General features: G+C 42.1%; 3 protein-coding genes across 3 annotated transcripts; 1 reads left to right on the top strand and 2 right to left on the bottom strand.

Annotated features, from left to right (window-relative positions):
• Window positions 1–633: 633 nt before the first annotated feature.
• On the bottom strand, window positions 634–13,265 carry LOC308387692 (uncharacterized protein). The gene is made up of 9 exons (XM_080867928.1): window positions 13,115–13,265; window positions 6,811–7,105; window positions 4,585–4,644; window positions 4,413–4,475; window positions 3,518–3,546; window positions 3,245–3,265; window positions 2,725–3,147; window positions 1,661–1,891; window positions 634–1,193 (listed from the first exon to the last, which is right to left on the bottom strand). Exons 2-9 carry the CDS (start codon window positions 7,103–7,105, stop codon window positions 933–935), a joined length of 1,383 nt encoding a protein of 460 aa, XP_080724054.1. The 5' UTR covers window positions 13,115–13,265; the 3' UTR covers window positions 634–932.
• A 1,593-nt stretch (window positions 13,266–14,858) lies between these two features.
• On the bottom strand, window positions 14,859–16,872 carry LOC308387772 (ribonuclease kappa-B). Its single transcript, XM_080868042.1, has 3 exons — window positions 16,674–16,872; window positions 15,627–15,709; window positions 14,859–15,473 (listed from the first exon to the last, which is right to left on the bottom strand). The coding sequence occupies exons 1-3, from the start codon at window positions 16,749–16,751 to the stop codon at window positions 15,329–15,331; spliced, it is 306 nt and encodes a 101-aa protein (XP_080724168.1). The 5' UTR covers window positions 16,752–16,872; the 3' UTR covers window positions 14,859–15,328.
• A 117-nt stretch (window positions 16,873–16,989) lies between these two features.
• Window positions 16,990–20,303, top strand: LOC308387746 (BPTF-associated chromatin complex component 1-like). The gene is made up of 6 exons (XM_080868012.1): window positions 16,990–17,273; window positions 17,941–18,035; window positions 18,268–18,369; window positions 18,788–19,017; window positions 19,257–19,361; window positions 19,443–20,303. The coding sequence occupies exons 1-6, from the start codon at window positions 17,253–17,255 to the stop codon at window positions 19,505–19,507; spliced, it is 618 nt and encodes a 205-aa protein (XP_080724138.1). The 5' UTR covers window positions 16,990–17,252; the 3' UTR covers window positions 19,508–20,303.
• Window positions 20,304–20,760: the final 457 nt, after the last annotated feature.

Below are 20,760 nucleotides of genomic sequence, written 5' to 3'. Positions count from 1 at the left end.
GACATTACCAATAACTTTGATGTGTCACATGGCCCTCTTCCTATTGAAAAAACAGAAGTTGTATCCAAGATGGCCGACTTCTAAATGGCCACCATGGTCACCACCCATCTTGAGGAGTTTGCCCCCTCACATATAATGTGCCACAAACAGGACTTTAATATCACCAACCATTCCCATGTTATTACGCTGTGTCCATATAAGTGGCCCACCCTGTAGGTTGAATATTTCTTTGACGGCTTCACTCTCCTCTAGTTTTGCTCCTTTACTGTTTGTCCCACAGTTTACGTTATAACTGCATGTTTGTATTTTGAATATTGTCTTTTTTAGTGTTTACTTCCTGACTAATCTCGAAACAACTAAAGGAGGAAGCTTAACACACAGCGGGACTGAGATAAAGGATGGTAATGATATTTCATGGTGGAAAATCCACGGTGGGCCGGCACCATGAGGAGACTCCATGGAAGCAGAGAGCTGGGAAAGAGTCACACAACAGAGCTGAGCTCACTGCCTCTGAGCCCCACGAGTGCTCGCCCTGCTTTCTGTCTGCACGAGGATCTGTGTCACTTTACTGCTGACTGTTGCTTTTCCTGTGACAGGAAATCAGACACAGGAGGATTTTGTAAACAGATTTACAGAACAAACAGTTAAATCAGAGCCTTTTTTATTCCAACATAAACATTCCATCATCCTCAACATCAGAGCCATTAGTTATGATTATGAGAAGCTACTGCATTACAGCACTGACAACATGAATATAAACGTACAGTTCTTACACACAGGAAAAAAGAGGACAAGAAAAATCAGAATAACCAGTTAGGAAAGAAGAAAGAAACAGCACACATTTCATGATTTGGAATATAAAACTGATTCAAGAGAGATTTACATTTTTTATTGAAACTCAAAATCTGCAGCCTGAACACTGGAACTCATCTTTACTTCTCCTTCGCTTTAATCTTCATGATCTTGTTTCCCTTTATTTCTACATCTGCTGAGAACGGCATTTTCTCCAGCAGTCTGTCCTCAAAGTCGCCCTCCAGTCTGACACCAAACGCTTTTGCCAGCAGGGATGAAGTCGCCACAAAGGACTGCACCTCTCCGCTGCCGATCTGTGCATCCACCTCTGTTTCAGTCTTCTTGGTGTCTTTGATCCCAATGATCTCGATTGTGACGTTCTCGACTGTGGCACTTTGAACCTGCAAAACACCAGATTGACCGTAGAGATCATGACATGTTGAACCAATAAAACTGAAGAACTTGTTATTTAAAAAAGTGAGCAATGATGATTTCATAGTGAGTCTCATCCTGCAGAAGAACTCCAAATCCACCATCTTGTCCTGCAGCAGACAGTCCTGGTTCTGCTCAGGTAACAGCACATGAACATGTTCTGGAGTCACCCTCCAGCTCACAGAGCAGAGCAAAGACTGATGTCACCAGCTGGAGTCCAAGATGGTGGAGATGAGTCTGTCGGACCACAGGGAGACCCTCACAGTGAACCACCTGATGGGGACACTTAGAACAGGTACGGCTGGATTAACTAGAGAGCAGAGACTCAACAACAGTGAGGAAATGTTCCAGTAGGAGGTCAAAGCTGACAGTCTCTGCTTTGAATCAATACCAAATATAAAACACATTTCAAACTGAAGCCAGAATCAGAAATTACCTTAAAAATTCTGGTGAAATCTGTTGAGTTCAGCGATACTGAATCATAGTAGTGACTCGTCTTTACATTGACCACCCTGACAGAGTCTCCAGGTGATATTCCTCTGAGCTGTTTGATGTCTTCGCCCCACAAAGTGATCCAGATGGAGCCTGTGCTGTCCTCAAGTTGGAACTCTCGCTTGTCTTTCTTTCTTCGTTTGTTCTTCAGTTTGACTGTTTCAACGGAGCCGATCTGAACAAACCAACAACATGACAAGAACTCAGAGACCAACAACTCTCCTGTGCATGTTTATTTCTGCTGTGAAGTTTGGAATCACAAATTCAGCCTCAAGCTGCTGTTAGAGGAACTTTAGCTGTTGCCACTGTGATGGCTTCATTGCTCGGCGCCAGAGTTTGACTCATGTAATAACAAGAACCTCCATCTAGGCCTGGGCGATATAGAGTTTTTAAAAAATATCGATATATTTTTCTATGAGATATAAGATGTGACAATATCGTTTATATCGATATTGTCTATGTTACGTTATAAAAGAGGATTTCAAACTCCAGGCTGTCAGTCACGCAGTAGAAGTTGGGAACAGAGCAGCTGTGAAATCTTTGTTCTTATGCTCAGCGTCTGTTAGTTTACAGTTTGACTGCACAGTTGGGAGCTCTTTGTTATGCACAAAAACAACATTGTTTTATTTATGGAGCATTATTATTTAATAAATGCTGATAATTTATTTTTGAGTAATTTTTCATGTACATCTGCGCTGTATGTTAATAAAAGTGCCTGTGTGACATCTGGGACACCGCTGTGACTAAACTCTCTGTTTGTTCTTATTTTATGGCTTTAAAAAAAAGAAGATCGAGATATATCGTATATCGCCATCCAGCTAAAGAATATCGAGATATGAATTTTGGGTCATATCACCCAGTCCTACCTCCATCCATTTCACTCAAAGACTATTAAAGGTTAGTTTAAAGGTTGATGTCATCAGAGTTTCACAGCCTTCAGCAGGACACTAAGCTAAACATGACGAGCGCCCTCACAGCTTCACTGCAGCAGATTCAGGTCACACTTACCTCTCTTACTGTTCCTTCAACACTCACTGATGTCTTCTCCGCTGATCCGATGGCCTGTCCGATGGAGCAAACTGGAGTCTGGGAATAAACGAACATCTGAGCTTCCATCTCCAGGTTCTCAGGAACATCAATAGCTGCTGTCTTTGATATGACGCTCTTTTTGGTCACTTTCATGACATGTTCGTCCATGATGATCTCTCTGAACAGGTAGCAGCTCTTCTCCTGGAAACGCTGATAGCGCTCTCTTCCATACACCATCACTTTAATGCTGCCTGTTTCATCAGCCACTCCCAGGTAAAAGAAAAACTTCTTCTCCTTTTTTTTGGTTTCGTATGTACGCAGACCAGATTTCGCCACAACTTTGCCAGCTATGACTTTGTTTCCAAGGTCACCGCTGATCTTTACATCATGGATGGATTTCCTCTGCAGGCAGATGGAGAGTCAGCTCGCAGTCAAAACTTACATCACAAAACAAGTCAGATGCTGTGATCATCCAATGAAAACTCAAAAATTCACTCACCCATGAAGGGATTTTTATCTCCTGAAAAGAAAGAGTTAAACAGTAAGTCACTCATAGACTGAATATTGTAAATGTTCAAGAAACTGTTTTCAGAAATGTGCAAACAGTTATGTGGGAATCAAATCCCTACCAGCCCACAGAGCTGATCTCTTTGGTGTAATTACTTCTATCATACAGAAAGCATAAATGTCCACAAGTTAATAAAATTATGTAAAACTTGGTGTAACGTGACATGCAGTATTACATTAACTTTGAAAAAATCACAACTTCTACCTTGTCAGGCTGAGGGCTCTTCAGTCCATCTGTAAAACAAAGTAAAATGACAAAAGCACAAAGGTAAAGTGTAAAATGCATCCAGGACAGAAACAGCTGCGTGATGCTGCTAACAGAACGCCAGCTCTTTACAAGCACAGACAGCATGCTAATGCTAAGCTAGTCAAACACCCAGAGTCACGTCAAAGGTGAGCGTATGCAGACTCCAGTCCAGCAGCCAGAGCCGAACTTTAACAGGTAACAGTCAGGCTGCAGCCTGTTTGTACCGGTTCCTGTACCAGTAAAAGTAGAATGGGAGGCAGAGCCTTCAGTTTTCAGGCCCCTCTTCTGTGGAACCAGGAGACAGACACTATCTCTACTTTCAAGATTAGGCTTCAAACTTTCCTTTTTGCTAAAGCATATAGTTAGGGCTGGACCAGGTGACCCTGAATCCTCCCTTAGTTATGCTGCAATAGACGTAGGCTGCCGGGGATTCCCATGATGCATTGAGTTTTTCCTTCACTCACTATGTGTCAATAGACCTCTCTGCATTTAACTATTAGTTTTTATTAATCTCTGGCCTCATGCACAGCGTGTTGTTTCTCAATCTCCCGCCTCAGCCAAACTGGTCTCAGCAGATGCCCTCCTTCCCACTATTGCCAACCACTTGCTCATAGAGTTTCATGTAATTGTTGGGGTTTTCTCTGTATTATTGTAGGGCCTTTACACTACAATATAAAGTCCTTTGATACAACTCATTGTGATTTGGTGCTGTATAAATAAACTGAATTGAAATGGATCTAAAAAATTGATACTGAGCATTTTAAACAAATGACATCACTGTGTGTTGGATAGTTAGCTCTTGAGATGGAAAGCAGCACTAAAATCCAGCAGCACTGTTTCCTCCAGCACTTACCAGTTTCAGCCTCTCGCTCTTCATCTGAACTTGAATCACTCACAATGTTGTTCTTCTTAAAGCCTGAACACACACAGCTCAACATCAGACTTACATCAAATAAAATATTTATTCTCATGATTGTGGCCACAGCTCAGTGGCTCTGCCACAGTTTCAGGGTGTGTTTGCCTACCAGCTTCAGCCGTTTTCTCTGCTGACTCCGATTCAGTTTCACTGCGTTTCCTCTTGTTTCCTGAAACAGAAATGAATCCAACTTGTGAGAGCATGTGTGTGTCAGGTTTTCACTGAAGAGTCAGTCAACATAAAGTTGGTTTCTTTCATACCTACACAGAGCAAACATAAAAACACTAGCAGTGATTACTGTTCAGTCTGCTCACATGTAACTCTGCATCTGCAGCAGCTTTATAAATAATACATAATTTAAGCACTTTGGTAAGAATATCTTACCAACGAGTCATAATCTGCCTTCAGCAACTACAAGGAGAGAGGTTACACCCCGTATATATGGACTTCCAAAGATCCACAAAGAAGCGGTCCCACTCAGACCCACTGTTAACAGTATAAACTCTGTCACCTACAAAGTTTCCCAGCACCTTATCATCACTTTACTTCCATTTGTGAGAACACATCCCATCACATCAAAACCTCCAATAATTTCACCAATGAGATCCACAAACTTGCACTGGACCCAGATGAAACCACCGTGTCCTCTGATGTGGTCTCTCTCTTCACGACTACAACAAAACAGCTCCTTAGAAAACAGAATCAGTTTCAGCCCCGATCAGATTTCATGGTAACGTTCACACTCTGATAGGCATCTTCACTCACAGCCTTTTTCCACTAGTACCTACTTGGCTCGGCTCGGCACGCTAAGTTTTCCATTTTGCAGGTTATGGTACCAGGTACCTTTTAGTACCAACTCCGCCGCGGTTTCTAAACAATCCAAGGCCATCTGGAAAATGTGATGTCAACAGATTGCAAGCCACTGATTGGCTGGTCTGGTTGATGAGTCATTTGAAAATCAAAACTGTCATTTTTGAAAGCCAGCAACAAGGAAAACTGCTGCACAGGAACAACACTGTGGTCCCAGAGTCTGAGTGAGAGTGACATGACTCCAGCAGATCCCGGGAATAACATCGGAGATCTCTGTCCAGAAGAGCGCAGTCCTGGGAACAGCTAAGATACTGCAGGACCCTCAAGCTCCCAGGCCTCTGGTAGAGGACCCGAGCTTGAAGGATAAACCGCCCACAGGGGCGAGAGGGAATTTTTTTATACATACATATAAATATTTAAAAAAAAAAACTCTGCTTTTGCCACTGTGCGGTTTGGGATGAACTAGACAGGAGAGTGAAAGCAACGCAACCTACAAGTGTCGCACATTTATGAACTTCTGTAACAGATATGGGAGAAGATTTGATTTCTATTGTAGAAAGAAGCCACGGCTGTGTTCAGCTGTTATATCTGCCAAAGGCGGCTACTCTGATGAGTCAGAAGTTTAGAATAGATTTTATTCTATGAATTGATTCCACAATTTCTTTCTTTTTTGTGTCCCGTTTGGATCTTTAGCATCAGAATTGTTGTCTTAAGGCCAAGAAAGATGCCAAGCGGATTTATTTTACCAAGTGGATCATCGTGGCCTTGCCATATTGGTCCATTTGATTGACCTTTATTATAATTATGAATTTATTTTATTTTCAGTTGCTACAAACGGGACAGACATGACTGTGGGAAAGAATGAAAGAAAGAGAGGGAGAGAAAGAAAACCAAAGGGGAGAAGAGACGGTGAGAAGGGGGGAAGAAAGAAAAACAAACAAAACACCTGGATCACCTGTATGGAGAAAAAAAACAGAAGAGAAAGCAAACAACAAAGAGCAACATAATAAAAACAGCACCATCACAATAAACTAGCTAGCAGTAGATAACAGTAGATACTAAATAATAAACGATATTGTGCAGCACGCAAGATAGACAGCGCACAGTGTGCTTTGAGGCAGCAGCCAAGAAAGCTGTAGTCCGCGTCTGTGTACACCTGTGTGCACACCTGTGTGCATACCTGTGTGGATCAGCACGCTTGCATTCCAAAGGTTTCTCCATGTAATGATCCACGATTTCTTTTTAACTCCAATTGCTTTTTGTACTATGCTTTACTACTTTTGACCAGAATAACACAAAAAACTTCCACAAATGCTCGATCCACTCCTGCTAATTTGGAATTTGTTCAATTGCTGCTTTACAATGAATAGTTTGGTAGGACAAAGTAATAAAGACAATTATAATAAAACGTTAGATTCAAATTTGAATATATTTAAACGTGATTTATTCTATTACACATGAGATTCTTTGGAAAACCTGTCACACCTGACCAAAAAAAAAAAGAAATATCAATGAGTGAACTCACCTTTTCCCCCCTCGTTTTCTTTGTTCTTCAGTTTTTCAACAAAGGGGCGCAGCTGGCCCTGGACTGCTTCATCCTTCCTTGGTATCCAGAGCATTGCTTCATCGATTATCTGGATAGACGTTTCCACTCCGTACCACTCGATGATTGTCTGAGGAATGGTTTCTCTGCACTTGATAGTCTTCTTCTGTTTGGGGATATCCAGACATCCCAGCATCTTTTTGAGCTGTGACTTATCCAAATCCTCAATGATGAAGGTCAGTGCCTTTTTCCACTCTGACTCTGAAATTGATGACATCTGAGGCACAGAGAAAATAATAAGCAAAACATACTAATACTGTTGTATGTAGCATATTAAAGCCTCTAAAACCTTGTAAAAACATATAGACTAGCACAGAGCCTTTGTAGTCTATATTTTGGATGCTTCTTATTCCACTCTGTGTAGTGTGGATACATGTTGTATGTATATATCATGTGTACTATGGTACCTCAAAAACTCTGGAAAAAAAAAAGCATGATGAAGTCGATGTGAAACAGACAATGAATCTGCCGTTTCTGCCGGTCAAGCACCGTAACAAGTTTAGGAACAATGCTACAAATTAAAATAAATTTGTCATCAACTTGGAAATTTTCTAATTTGAATCTGGTGAGTTACACAAAGTGGAAGAGATTACAATGATTTCAAGATACGCTATCCCTACTCAAAGTAATCTAGATTCCTGAACTGAACTTGAACAACATGAAGCATCTGAGCTGCAACTTAATCTACACGAACATTTTAAAACGAAAAGTAAAGATGCTTTTATGAGCTCATTTAAATCGATCAGCAGCATTAACTACTCAAGTAAAGTTAATTTATTTGGCTTCGTGCTGCGCACTGCCAACAGTCTTAAACTCAGGCTACGTCCACAATAATAAGTTTTCTTTAGAAAACGCATCTTTTCTCTCCGTTTTGGCCTCCCGTCCACACTGAGACGGCGTTTTCGCTCAAGGAAAACGCCATGTTTTGAAAACGCTCTCAAAAACGCACACGTTTGAAAACGGTGCTTTTGCGTTGCAGTGTGGACAGCGAAACCGGAGACTTTGTGAAAACGATGACACATTTTAGTCATGTGATGCAGTCATGTGACCAATTAAACTGAGATAGCGGAGGACATTATACAGCAGTTCTTTTGTTTGACAGCCCTGTTAAAGATGAATATCAGTCTGTACTGCTCCACAAAGCTTTTCTTCAAATTCTTTAACTCTCACTCGCTTTTGCAACTTTGTACTTTTGTACAAGCGCTACATACGCTTCATCATATGTCCTCGTCTTAGCCTTCGGGAGACTTTCGTTTCATTATCTGCGTATCTCTCCGCCTTTTCATCACTATTAAATATTTTTCTTGAGGGTTTGTTTACTGCACTTCAGATCTCCTGCTCTGTCTGTGTGCATGCCCGGTGCAAAAAAAACCCAAACCCTGCCACCTACTGTACTCTATGTGCAATTACACTTTATTCTAGAACAGGAAAAAAAGCCTGTTCCCAGGGGTCACACTATTTGAGAAGGACTGACTTAAACTGATAGTTTTAGTTCTGGTGTCCTTGTTTTCCTCTCAGTTATCGATTCTGTCACTATTTAGCTAACATAAAGTAATCTATTATTCTAAGTCTGCCACTCTAAAATCTTGCACTGCTCAGGATGTAGTGCTGCTCACTCCTGCCACTTCAAGATACATTTATTTATACATGTGTGTATTTATATAGATTTACTCTGTTAATACTGTTAATTACGGTGCTATACTGCTGAGTAACTGTCTCCTGCTCATCAAACACGTTATTGCAATGTTGACCGTGTGCTAACTTGCATATGACAAATAAAACAAAGAAAACTAAAACTAAGTCTGTTAGCAACAACCAGCCGACCCGATGACGTCACGCTTCGCTGACCGAAGATGGCGCGGAACATGTTTTAAACATTTTAACCACGTAAAAAACCCTCACTGCTGCTTTCATACTGCCCGGCAGGGGCAGAGCATGGGGGTGGCTTACTGGGCTTAAGCCCGGATTGTTTTGTCAGAAGCCCGGGATCTTTTGGAGTGTAATTTTTTCATAGTTAGATGTCTGGCTGACAACTGTATAAAACAAAAAGTGCAAGCAATATTCGAAGCACACAGTGAACACTGTGGGAATTTACGACTGTGCGTGAATCCCCCCTGATATTGGTATGATCCAACTCAGACACTAAGCGACTGAGCGAGGGGGCGGGGCAGCTGCTGCCTGTGAGTGCGCTGTTGGAGAAACGGAGCCAGGCAGACAGAGGAGAGCTTAAGTTTGACCAGGTACTTAGGGCTGCACGATTTTGCATAAAATGAGAATCACGATTTTTTGGCTTAGAATTGAGATCACGATTCTCTCACCATTTTCTTTTCCAGTATAAATATTTATTGCACTTATTAACTGCACATCAACTTCGTAACAGTTGAGACTGAACATAAAAACAATACATAAACATAAAAACAACAAATGTCTCACGTTTTGTTGTTGCCAAATGTTGTACTGCTTGAAATTCCGTCTCCACCGTTGCTCGACGCTGCGTGTATAGAGCAGGTAGAGCAACAACAGAAAAATAGTTGCGGGACGGCACTGTGCAGCGTTTGTCTAGGGTGTTGATCATTTTCCTAAATCCCTCGTTTTGCACAGTGTTGATGGAGCCATATCTTTGGTCAGGTGATAAGTGATAGCCTCCGTAATTTCTTTGTGCCTGCGGGAGTTCGACGTGTATAGGGAAGCGCTGTGTAAGGTTCCCGTTATTGATGTTTCGGTGGTTGACCGGGACGGATTTTCTCCTGTCACTTTCTCGTCATCCCTGACGTGCTCTCCGTTGTTTTTTCCCTGCTAATTTTAGCATCACACGGCACAGCTTCTGTATCACATGGTATAAGGCTCCGCCCTTGTCATTTGTTGAGCAGGAAGAGTGAGCGCTTGTTTTCATGCAGATTACGTCCCGGACCAAAATGCGGTACAATCGTCGTCGTCTTTTTTTTTTTTTTTTTTTTTAAATCGTTGTCATTTGGAAATGAGATCGCGATTTTCTAACGATTAATCGTGCAGCTCTACCAGGTACCAAAGCAAATCATTTGTACCGTACAAATAATGTAAATATGACGGTGAATCACGAAAGATTGATATCAAACTGATCACTTGACCAATATTACGTTACTCGCTCTTCAAGTGAATCAACAAATGGCGAAATGAAAAGCCGAACAACAACAATGCTGTTTCTATAGAGAGTCTTAGCTTACGTGTGTTTATTTCATATTTTCAGTTCTTACCCTCCCCGACTAAATCGGTTTCAGTAATGCACTGAAATATAAGAATGGACATTAGAGGCTTCTTTCAAAGAAAAAACTCAGGTAAATGTTATTTTATATATTATGCTTTGTATGTTGTTCAGTATATTTCTATGCAAAACAAGAGGGGTTTCAGTACACAGCAGGATATTCACATTTATAATCAGATATTTACACTTTAGGGAGAAAACATAAAACATTTTTACTGCACAACATCAATTTAGAGTAAACTTTTGTTTTAGATAAATATTGAAACATCTTTTGAATGAGTTAAATGTCAGAATAAAGAGAGACAGAGCTTCTATTTATCATCACTTTGATCAAATGTAGGAGTACATGTACACTAAGTTTATTGTTAATTAATAAGAAACTGCAGACGATTCCATTCTGAGCTGAAGAAGCTTCTGATTGGTTAGTAGAGTCCATGTGAGTAAATTGGTGGCACAGCTGTGGATGCATATAAGACACCCCCAAAACACAGAGGCTGTTTCTGTGACATGGGAACATCAAGAGATGTCAACCAAAACACCAGGAACAGAACTGTGGAGCTCCATAAGTGTGGCTCAGTTTGAATACAATTTGGTGCCATTTACAATTAAGAAATACAGACGACTTCTCTCTTTACTCTTAAAGTTAACAAATGTGTTTTTATATTTATCTAAAAAAAACACATTTAGTCTGATTTGATGTTACAATTAAAAAAGTGTTTTTATCTGAAGAGTAAATATCTGGTTTCAACTGTAGATTTGATGATTGTCAGCACAAAGAGGGAACAAGAGCAGGTGAGACACACCTGTTAGTCACATGGTTGTTTGCCAAAAGTATCACCGTATCACAGGTCCTCATGTATCTCGTACCTCGTGTTTCTTTTTAGGTTTGTTATTTTTCAAATTCTATATTTATTAAGTTTTGCAGCTTGTTTGCACAACAAGGCTAAATAATTATATAAACTTTTCTCAATCTAAATATTGTACTTTGGTATTATTAAAAAACAAGTGTAGTGCAGGTCTATGATGATTTTTAGTGCTGCTATCATCTAGTTCTGATTCTGGTTCTGTCTTGGTTAAGTCCTCAGTAGTCCTGATTTTGAACTGTTGTAGTCCGGTTTTAATTCTGGATCAGTTCTGGGTCTGGTTGAATCGGGGTTTAGTCCTCGTGTCTTGATACAGCCCGACTTTGTTCTGCCTCGCTGCTTAATTAAAAAACTAGTTTAAGGTGTCCTGCACATGTGATATATATTTTTCCCTCTATGAAGTCATCCTTTTTTGAACAAAACTCAAAACAGAGCCAATTAATCTTTCAGTCATTTCTAACCCCCCCCAAAAAAAAAAAAAAAATCCCACATGCATACCACCCTTTAGGGCTAAGCCCCGGGTGTTTCAAATGTCTGGCTCCGCCTCTGGTTTCTATCGCAGATCAAATGAAGTAAGTTTTGTTGAAGATGTTTTCTCTGTGTTCCAGTAATAGTGATGGGATTTCCGGCTCTTTTTAGAGATCCGGCTCTTTCGGTTCGGCTCACTAAAAAGAGCCGGCTCTTTCGGCTCCGAACCGGCTCTTCAGGTTGTTTTGTTGCTTTAATTAATTTATTATTTACAATAATATAAAATTATGCACAAAAGGAATTACTAACGTAAAAACAAGTGGTTTTATTTATATATGTTTATATATAAATATATGCGGTGGCCCCTAGAGACAAAACACGTACAAACTCCAAAACACATTTCTAGCATTAACTGAACTTCCAAAGCAGAGCTACTAGATCACTTAAATTACACAATTGAAAGCATGTGTGTATTGTTTGTGTATTTATACACAGGCACTCATATATATATTCAAATAATTTAAAAAAAAAGTTCATTTACCTGTTATTACCACACACCAAATCCGGTCGTTGGTACTTGCTGGCTTGTGTAGCCACAAGATAACAAAGGCTCAACACTGCGCCCAGCATCCTGGAGCACTTCTGTTGTCTTTTGTACGTGTTTTGAGTTTTTATGTGCTTCTGAGTTTTTACGTGCTTCGGAGTTTGTACGTGTTTTTACATGTTTTGGAGTTTTTACGTGTTTTGGAGTTTGTACATGCTTCAGAGTTCGTACGTGATTTGAAGTTTGTATGTGCTTTGTCTCTAGGGGCCACCGTAAATATACTTTTATTTATTCACTCCACATAAAATGTAATAAATAAATAATATAATACAAAAATCAACTATTCACATTTCAAGTTTTAACTATTTAAATTTTCAGCTTTTTCCTTTCACAAATTTAAAGTGAAAAGAACACAAAACACTGCAAACCACAACACAATTAAATATAAATTATAATATGAAAACTAAAAGAACATGCATATTCTCTGTCATATGGACCTGCATGAATAAACTTTCTCAATCCTTTATCATCTGCAACCGAAAATAGTTGTGGATGATTACTATACCTTTCTAATGTTGTTGTCCCTGCCTCTCTTTCTCTCTCTCTGGCTCTGTTCCTGTGCTACTGAGTGTAACTACCGCCCCTCCCCCCTCTGCCCAGCGTAAAGCACAAGGCCCGCGTGCAGAGTGAAGCGGAAAAAAAGTGCGAGAGAGAGGCTGAGAGAAAGAAAGAAAAAAAAAAACCCCACGTGACGGCTCGCGATAAGGAGCCGGCTCGCGTCGTTCACGTCAAAGAGCCGGCTCTAAGAGCCATTTCGTTCGCGAACGACCCATCACTATCCAGTAACAGCATTAACACACAAACACATAAAACGTGTTCGCCTACAGAGAGTCTACACGGAAAGCATGCCGTCCGTCAGAGTCCGTGAAAACAGACACGGACACTCCGACCTGCTCCCGACGCGACGTGTTCAGGGTAACACGGTGATTTAGCGGGTAAAAAGCAACGACTGTAGAAAAAGAGACTTTCGCGAAAGCGAGCACTAACATAGCGTCGTCTCGTTCATTCTCCAGCAGTAAAACAATCAGAAAGTAGTGAAAGAAGGCTCACCTTTCTTTGTTTTCGTCCACAGCCTGTTTCCTGTTGCTGTCACTACTTCCCGGTCTCCGTACATTTGAGTTTGGCGGTATTTTCGCACCGGGGCGGAGTCAACGTCCGCGTGCCTGCCTTTTTAAAAAACTTAGTAATAATAATAATTGTAGTATTATTACCAGAGCTCTGCTTAGCAGTGATGTGCGATACCACTGATTTGCCATCCGATCCGATACCAAGTAAAATTCAGGGTGGTATCGGCGATACTGATCCGATACTCTGTGCAAAAACTTTTTTTTTAACTGTATCTTTTATTGTATCTCAAATTATAGATTCATAATAATTACAGGACTTCAGATTACTTGTTCTTATCACTTAATAATGCAGAATTATCATACAGAAAACTGAAGTTGTGTGCCATTTGAGCATGTTGCCTGCCTGCAGCACTAAAGGACTCCTCGAGAGACGTCTGTCTCGCCCCAGCAGCACCTGTCCCTCTCCTCGTCTTCAGTTCGCCTCAACATACGCTCATCATATTCTGTGATATGATTTACTCTGAGGTGTTTGACGAGGTAAATGGTGTTGCCAGAACACCTCAGTTTCTTGCCACATGTATCACAAACCGCATCTTGGCTGTTTGTGGAGGTAAAATACGTCCGCACATTACTCCATTTACACCCAGCCATTGTTGTGAGTGCGCACGACAAGGGGCTGCAACACATTCATACAGCTGTATTTCGCACATGACTATTAAAGGCAGAAGAGGAAGTAGTCCCTTCCAATGTAGACAATCCAAATGATATAGTTTCTTTCCACTGTGTTCCTGTTAATGATAAACTACAAATTTACCCTACATTACTAAATTATCGATATTTTAATATGAGAATCGATTCTAGAACATGAATGATTGGTATCGGAGGAATCGATATTTCAGTATCGATCCACACATCACTACTGCTTAGATTATTCAGTGTAGGAATACACCCAAAGTAAAGCAGCTGCCTTTCTATTACATGTTTATATGGACAGTGTGGATACTGCACTTCTCCACAGCCCGAACTCACCGTCTAACTTCTCTAATACTGGAAACTAGCTGTTATAAAACTCCAGCATTCACTTTAGTAAAAAGATGAAATTCAATTTTGGACTTTGGAATATTGATGACTTACATTCAGGTTTTATTAAAAAAAAAACATGCACATAAAAAAACCTCACAAGGCTCAGTTTGGTTTACCCTGACGTGTTTGAAGAACAGACTTATTTTAGTTTCAGATGTTTACAGAGTAACAGTAGATATATTGTAGCACAACTTTATATTCCACACTCACTAACCCAACTTGGATTTGGTGGGTATTTAAAACCCAGGTTTAATATTTGTAGAGGAATTCATTGATGACATCCTTTTCCCCCATATTGGTTTTTAGTTGTGCACAATTTCGTTTCAACACACTGGACAGGTGACACCATTTTATTTTTAAAGGAAAGCTTAAATTCCTATCGCTATTAACACTAAGGTATCTTCTAAAACATCAAGTCTCCATCTTAGCATCAAAAAATGTGAACTAATGGCAACTAAAGATTGTTCTGAAGCAAATTCTGAAAATACTCCAGTAAAAAATATATAATTTAAACTAAAGATCAACACAGAAGAAGTTTCTTAAAAATTTACTTTCATAATTAAAACCAAACCAAACAAAACGAACCCCATTTAAATCCATGAGGAACATTTTTCCACAGTAACTGAAATGAAGACGACTCCCTGTAGTTTTCCACTCACACACTTTATTGCAAACGATGTTCCAGCAAACACAGACCCACATCAGAGACACAGCACCGCCTCATGTCCTCCGATCTGTTCGAGCAGAGGACGCCCGAGCGACGCCTTCGTCTTTGTTCTTGTGACACGATAAAACCGCCTCAGCTGATGGTGGAGGCATCCTCGGGGCTCCGCCCCCCCGTTTCCTTGTTAATGTGATTAATGTGGCGAGCAGACGTGAGTGTTTCACACTTTTGGTCACTTTCATGTCCAACGGAAAGGAATGAAACAACAATTCACCCAACAACAACAACAACAACAAACACGTAAATACAAAATAAATAATCCAGGTGATACCTGACCCCGCCCCCTTTTTAATCTTAGCCAATCAGATTTTCCAGCGTTGAGATATAAATAAACTTTATGGACAGGAACCAGGTGCTCGAGGTCAAAGGTCAGGCCATCGCCGCAGGTCTTTATGTCACCATGTACTCCTGCCGCTTGTTGAGTCGGACCTGGCAGAGCGAGATGGCGCCCACCACCACGTAGACGGCAGCGGCGATGAAGCAGTTGATGCCGACCTGGTTGTAGAGACTGTAGATGTTCTGAGGGGGATTTTTACTGCGGGGAAAAAAAGGAGAAGACGAGTTTATCTGCTGTTTGTCATCGGTCAGACTGACCCTGCTTCCTCTGATTTGCCGTCGCATCTATGACGCGTCGCAGCGTCTCAAGCTCGGGTCGAACCGACCGAGCAGCTTTTAACCCCCAACTCACTCGTTATGGATGTCATCCTCGGTGAACGGGACGTCTTCGATCAGCACGGCTGACTTGGCACTGAAGAAGATTCCCAACATCGCCTGCAAGAGAGCAAGACACGGGGTCAACATGAGGCTCGGGGACCCGTCAGGGCCACAGCTACAAATCGAACCTCGTCACTGAGTTTAAATGTTTTCTGTTCACTGCTTCAACCGAGGATTTATTCTGATAAGAAAAGCAGGAAGTGATCTGCTAAATATTTTAACTGACAGACCTGAGACCTCAGAACCTTTAAACAGGGTTCGTACAGGTGCTTGAAATCCTTGTAAATGCTTGAATTTTAATATTGTCTTTTCAAGGTTTGAAAAGTGGTTGAATTTCAGATGTGGTGCTTAAAAATGCTTGGAAGTGTAACTGTAGTTATTTGTGGTGAATGAAATATCTGATTGAATAGTTTTCTTATCAGACAGAAATAAAATGAGTCGCAAAATGTGTTGATGCATCTCAGTCATCCAGGAAAGTTATAAACATTACTCTTACAAACAGGACATTTGCATAATGACTGAAACCAGCCCACTGAAGGAACAATGGGCTGGGAGGATATCCACTTACGAGGACATTATGGTGCTACTGTTTTATCAAAATTTTAAACGAATATCCTCATATGTGGCTCTCATTTTTCTTAGAAACAAAATTCAGGTAAAAAAATAAACAAATCTCGTGATTCTTTGTTTTTACATTCATCAGGTCCCAATTAGCCCAAATTTCAAAGAGAAATTAAAAATCCATGCCATGGAAGAGTTCGGGTCTTAGGAGGTCAAGGAGGGTGAAACCAGCAGAACTACATTCAGATCGGCCTACGTGGGCTCCGTCTATGTACCCGAGAAGTACTGGAATTCAGTGATTAGCCAGTCAGCGTTGAAATGCGTTGAGAGTTTTACCAACTTCGAATAAAATTAGCAGCAAGAAATTGCTCATAATAACATTATATTTAATCCAAATACAGAGTCCCCACTGGTAGTTCCTTAGCCTTCCAGGAAATAGTCGGTCCCTTCGTGATCTTACCAGCATGATGACGCCCCAGATGCTGATCACGATCCCGCACGCGGCCATCTTCGGCCCGCAGAACAGCAGCGACGGCATGTCCGCGTCCCTTTGATCGATCAAAAGATTATTATTATTATTACTATTATTATACTCTAAACTGAAAGAGGACCCATCGAAGAACGAAGCCTCTCGGTCAGCTGATCTCACCGCTCGGCTTTATTCGGCGAATGTCGCTACTGTTCGTAAGCCGCAGGCCAGCGACCAATGAAATATCCTGTGCCCATACACTCCGCCTTTTCCTGTCAAATTGGCCAATGGCGTTTAAGTTGCAAAGTCGCGCATCATTCTCTGTTTCCCGTTTGTCTTTGTTGTGATATTTATAATTTTTCTTTCTGAATATGTAATTCATAAATGACCAAATTAAATCGCAACTTCTCATCGGACGCGAGTCCCGCACAGCTTCGCGAGTTTAGGATCTTAAATCTTGGGAATCCCGCTAACGGAAGTCAGCTAGCTAAGATCATAGGAGCTAATTGTAGCTAACAGCTAGCTACCGTTTGTTTCAAAATAATATTTTTTTTCACCTGAGGCTCAGAAATGACGTCAGCCTCTGCTAAGGTAAGCTTTCACCTGCTTATGTTTTTTTTTCTTTTACGTAAGTGCAAAAATTGAGCTTAACAGCCAACTTGTAGAGAACCGGTCATGTAGCTGCACACATAACTCAATTTAATTCAGTTGCTGCATCATGAAGAAGAGCTTCATGAAATATACTTTAATATCTTTTCACCCCTAAATTATAAAAAGTAGAGGCAAATTCGGCACATACTGAACACTCAGAGCTTTTTTTTTATTTTTGCGCAGAAATCCAGTTGATTAGAAGCAGTGCGGTACTATCGCCTCACCATGACAGCAAGATGTGTTAAAAGTGACGCTGTGTTGTTCTTATCAGAGACAAATGATGAACCAGAAACAGCTTTCAGATGCAGCCACACATCGCACTGACTGTACTGCAGAGAGAGTCCTGATAAATCAGCTCACTGTTTCAGCTCAGAGTAAATCTGCTTTGTGCTTCACTTTTTCCTCAGATTGTTTAGAAATGCAGTGAATGAGTGTATATGTATGTGGTGCACACCTGATCCAGGTTGTGATAGGGCTCCATGTTTACAGTGAGGGAAACACAGCTGGTGGTGTAGCACCTGAGTGTGCAGTTAAAGGTGGTGTGCAGCGTAGATCATGTCTACGGTCACCGTTTAAATCGGAGCATTGATGGCTGTGTTTCCTGCAGGTGGGCGAGATCTTCTCAGCAGCTGGCGCAGCTTTCACCAAGCTGGGAGAGCTGACCATGCAGCTCCACCCAGTGTCCGACTCCAGCCCTGCAGGGTGAGACAGACACACACAGAGGAAGTGGCTGCATTACTGACACAGTGTCAGTTGGTTGTGACCAAACACTACAGCTAACTGTAAACTATAAACTGAATGTGAGCCTCACACACATGCAGGGGGGATAAAACACAGCTGGAAACGAGCAGCGTGGTTTCACGTGTTTGGACGTGAGCGGTTTGTCGACATGTTTGAGTTTTTCTGTGAACTGATGCCGTGTTTGTGTCCTCAGGGCCAAGTGGACGGAGACAGAGATCGAGATGCTGCGATTGGCTGTGCGTCGGTTTGGAGACGACCTCAACAACATCAGCACGGTGATCAAAGAGCGCACAGTGTGAGTGTTAAAGGAGCAGTTTGCCTTTTATTAATGAAGACGTTTAGTTTTAGAATCGTTCAACAAAAACAGGAAACGAGAATCAGACAAGGTCGCCGGAGGAAACGTGACAACACGAAGGGAATCAAAAGTAAAGGAGGGCTCCGCTAACGCATGGAGGTCACTTCATGTTTGCTGTTTGTGTTAAATGGACGGAGGACATGAATGTAGGAAACACGAGTGAGACTCTTTGGTGTCGGGTTGTTGTTGTAGGACTGCAGACGCAAAACTCATAGATACGCCAATAAATGCTCATGTGACACGTTTAAAGGCTTCACTGTTGAATATTTTATGTTAAAAAATTTCAAGCATTTCCTTTAAGGATGTAAAAGGCAGAATGAACTTTGATTGGCTGACGGCCGCTCCTCTTCCTCTGCAGAGCTCAGATAAAGAGCACGGTGAAGAGGAAGCTGTATGAGGACAGCCGGGTGCCCATTTCCTCCGAGTCTCCCAAGAAGAGCGTCAAGAAAACTCCAGTCGCCATGACACCCACCCCGGCGCCCGCCGCGTCCGCCATCATCTCCGTGCCGACCTCGCAAGTCGTGGCTTCCACTGGAATGCAGAGCAGCCCCTCCCTGGCCCCGCCCATCAAGAAGCAAAAGACAGCAGGTGAGATCCGCTGCGTTTTTCTTTGATCTGTGTGATGTCACAGAGAGGGGACGATGATGGTTAGAAAGAGGGGGAGGAGCTAAAGCAGCTGGTTTTAGACAGGTTGAGCTGAGGCCCAGGAGCAGATAAAGAACCGTGCACCTCTGGACTTCCTGCCACTGTGTGCTGACCTTTAACCCCCGAGGCCTCAGACGCTCCGAGGTTCTCTCTGTTAATCCGAGCTGTCCTTCTGCCTGCAGACGTGACGCTCAGCGCTCTGAACGACTCGGACGTCAACAGTGACCTAGTGGACATCGAAGGCCTCGGAGATGGCTCGTCCAATAAGAAGCTGAACTTTGATCAAGGTCAGTGTGGCGCGGGTGTGAAGGGGTGGAGCTCCTGCAGACTCACGTCAGTTTGTCCATAAACTCCTCTTCTCTCCTCAGAGAGCCTCAACCTGGACTCCAGCCTCATCATGAACTCCAGTGACCTCCCCCTCCTGTCCCGCTGACCTCTGACCTCTCCAGAGCCGCCTCACTTTCTCACTTTGTTTTATTTTATTTTTTTCCTGATGAAGCTCGAGTCGGACTTTTCTTCTGTTGTAGTGACCCAGATATTTTTTTTATTTTCAGTCAGTTTTAGTTTCAGGTCAGTTTGTGAGCGTCGTTATCGTGAAGACGTTTGCCTGCAGATACTCATGTGCAGATTCACCTCTGACCTCTGAGCCTCCAAATTTGACCCCACCCCTGACTTTGACCTGCACCGCCCACCTGAATCTGCAGGACGTGGTGCCAGCGGCCAACCTCCACCTTCAGAGTAAACATGATTTGATGGTAGGAGGTTCAGCGCTCTCCTGGATGTGTGAACGCCCCTACACAGTGCGTGGCCCCTCCCACACCAGCATTATGAGTGCTGACCAGCATCATCACTACGACAACAAGCCGACCAAAAAGGCGGCCGTGATTTTTTTCATGATTGGCTCGTTTCAGTGTGAAGCACTGAGAGGGTCGACTCTGACCCCCCCACAAAGGCGACCACCGCTCTGAAGCTTCGGTTTGCTCTGAGCTGGCGTCCTGCTGAGCTCTGCTCATCGTGCTGACATCATCGCGCATTTACAACTTCCTGTTCAGAGGAGAGCGGCTGTCAGCTGGCTTTTTGATGAGGTGGTGTGGGTGGAGCTTCAAGGCTCAGAGGGGCTTGAAATGACTCGGCACATGGGGTCAGGTGACAGGAAGTCTCCTTCAGTCGCCTTAGGGTAGTGGATGGCAACCACGACGGTATCCGCAGCGAGCTTTGTGACCTTATCGCTGAGGGTCTGATGTAAAAGCAGTTTGAATTATGTTGAATAAACTTGACTCACAACTGTTTGACGTGTTTTTCTTCCTTTGCTTTGAGGCAAACTTTGGACAACAGACACAAATCTGAGGATACGAGTTTGTTTCGTAACCTGATGAGGACGGTTTGGGACAGGCTGAAGTTTAAATGTTTATAACTTGATTTTCAGACGCCTGATATTTACTAAAGTGTGTCTAAACTGGAAGAAATCGAAGCTGATAAAATGAGTAAATCTGTTTTTAAAGCTTCATTTTGTGCGTCGCTCGAGCAGAGCAGAGGTTCTCTGAGCGATCGTCCCTCTGTGACGCTGCCACGTTGACACCAGAGTCTCGTAACAATGACGAGAACAAACTCGCCGATGTGAAGGTACAGACGTTCTTTTATTGGTATTTTTCATATACAATATAATATTTATATATATTTATAGTG

This window comes from Rhamphochromis sp. 'chilingali' (assembly GCF_963969265.1).
Source record: "Rhamphochromis sp. 'chilingali' genome assembly, chromosome: 19".
Lineage (NCBI taxonomy): Eukaryota > Metazoa > Chordata > Actinopteri > Cichliformes > Cichlidae > Rhamphochromis > Rhamphochromis sp. 'chilingali'.
The sequence above is the reverse complement of the archived record's forward strand: the minus strand, read 5'-3'. Positions and strand labels throughout refer to the sequence as shown.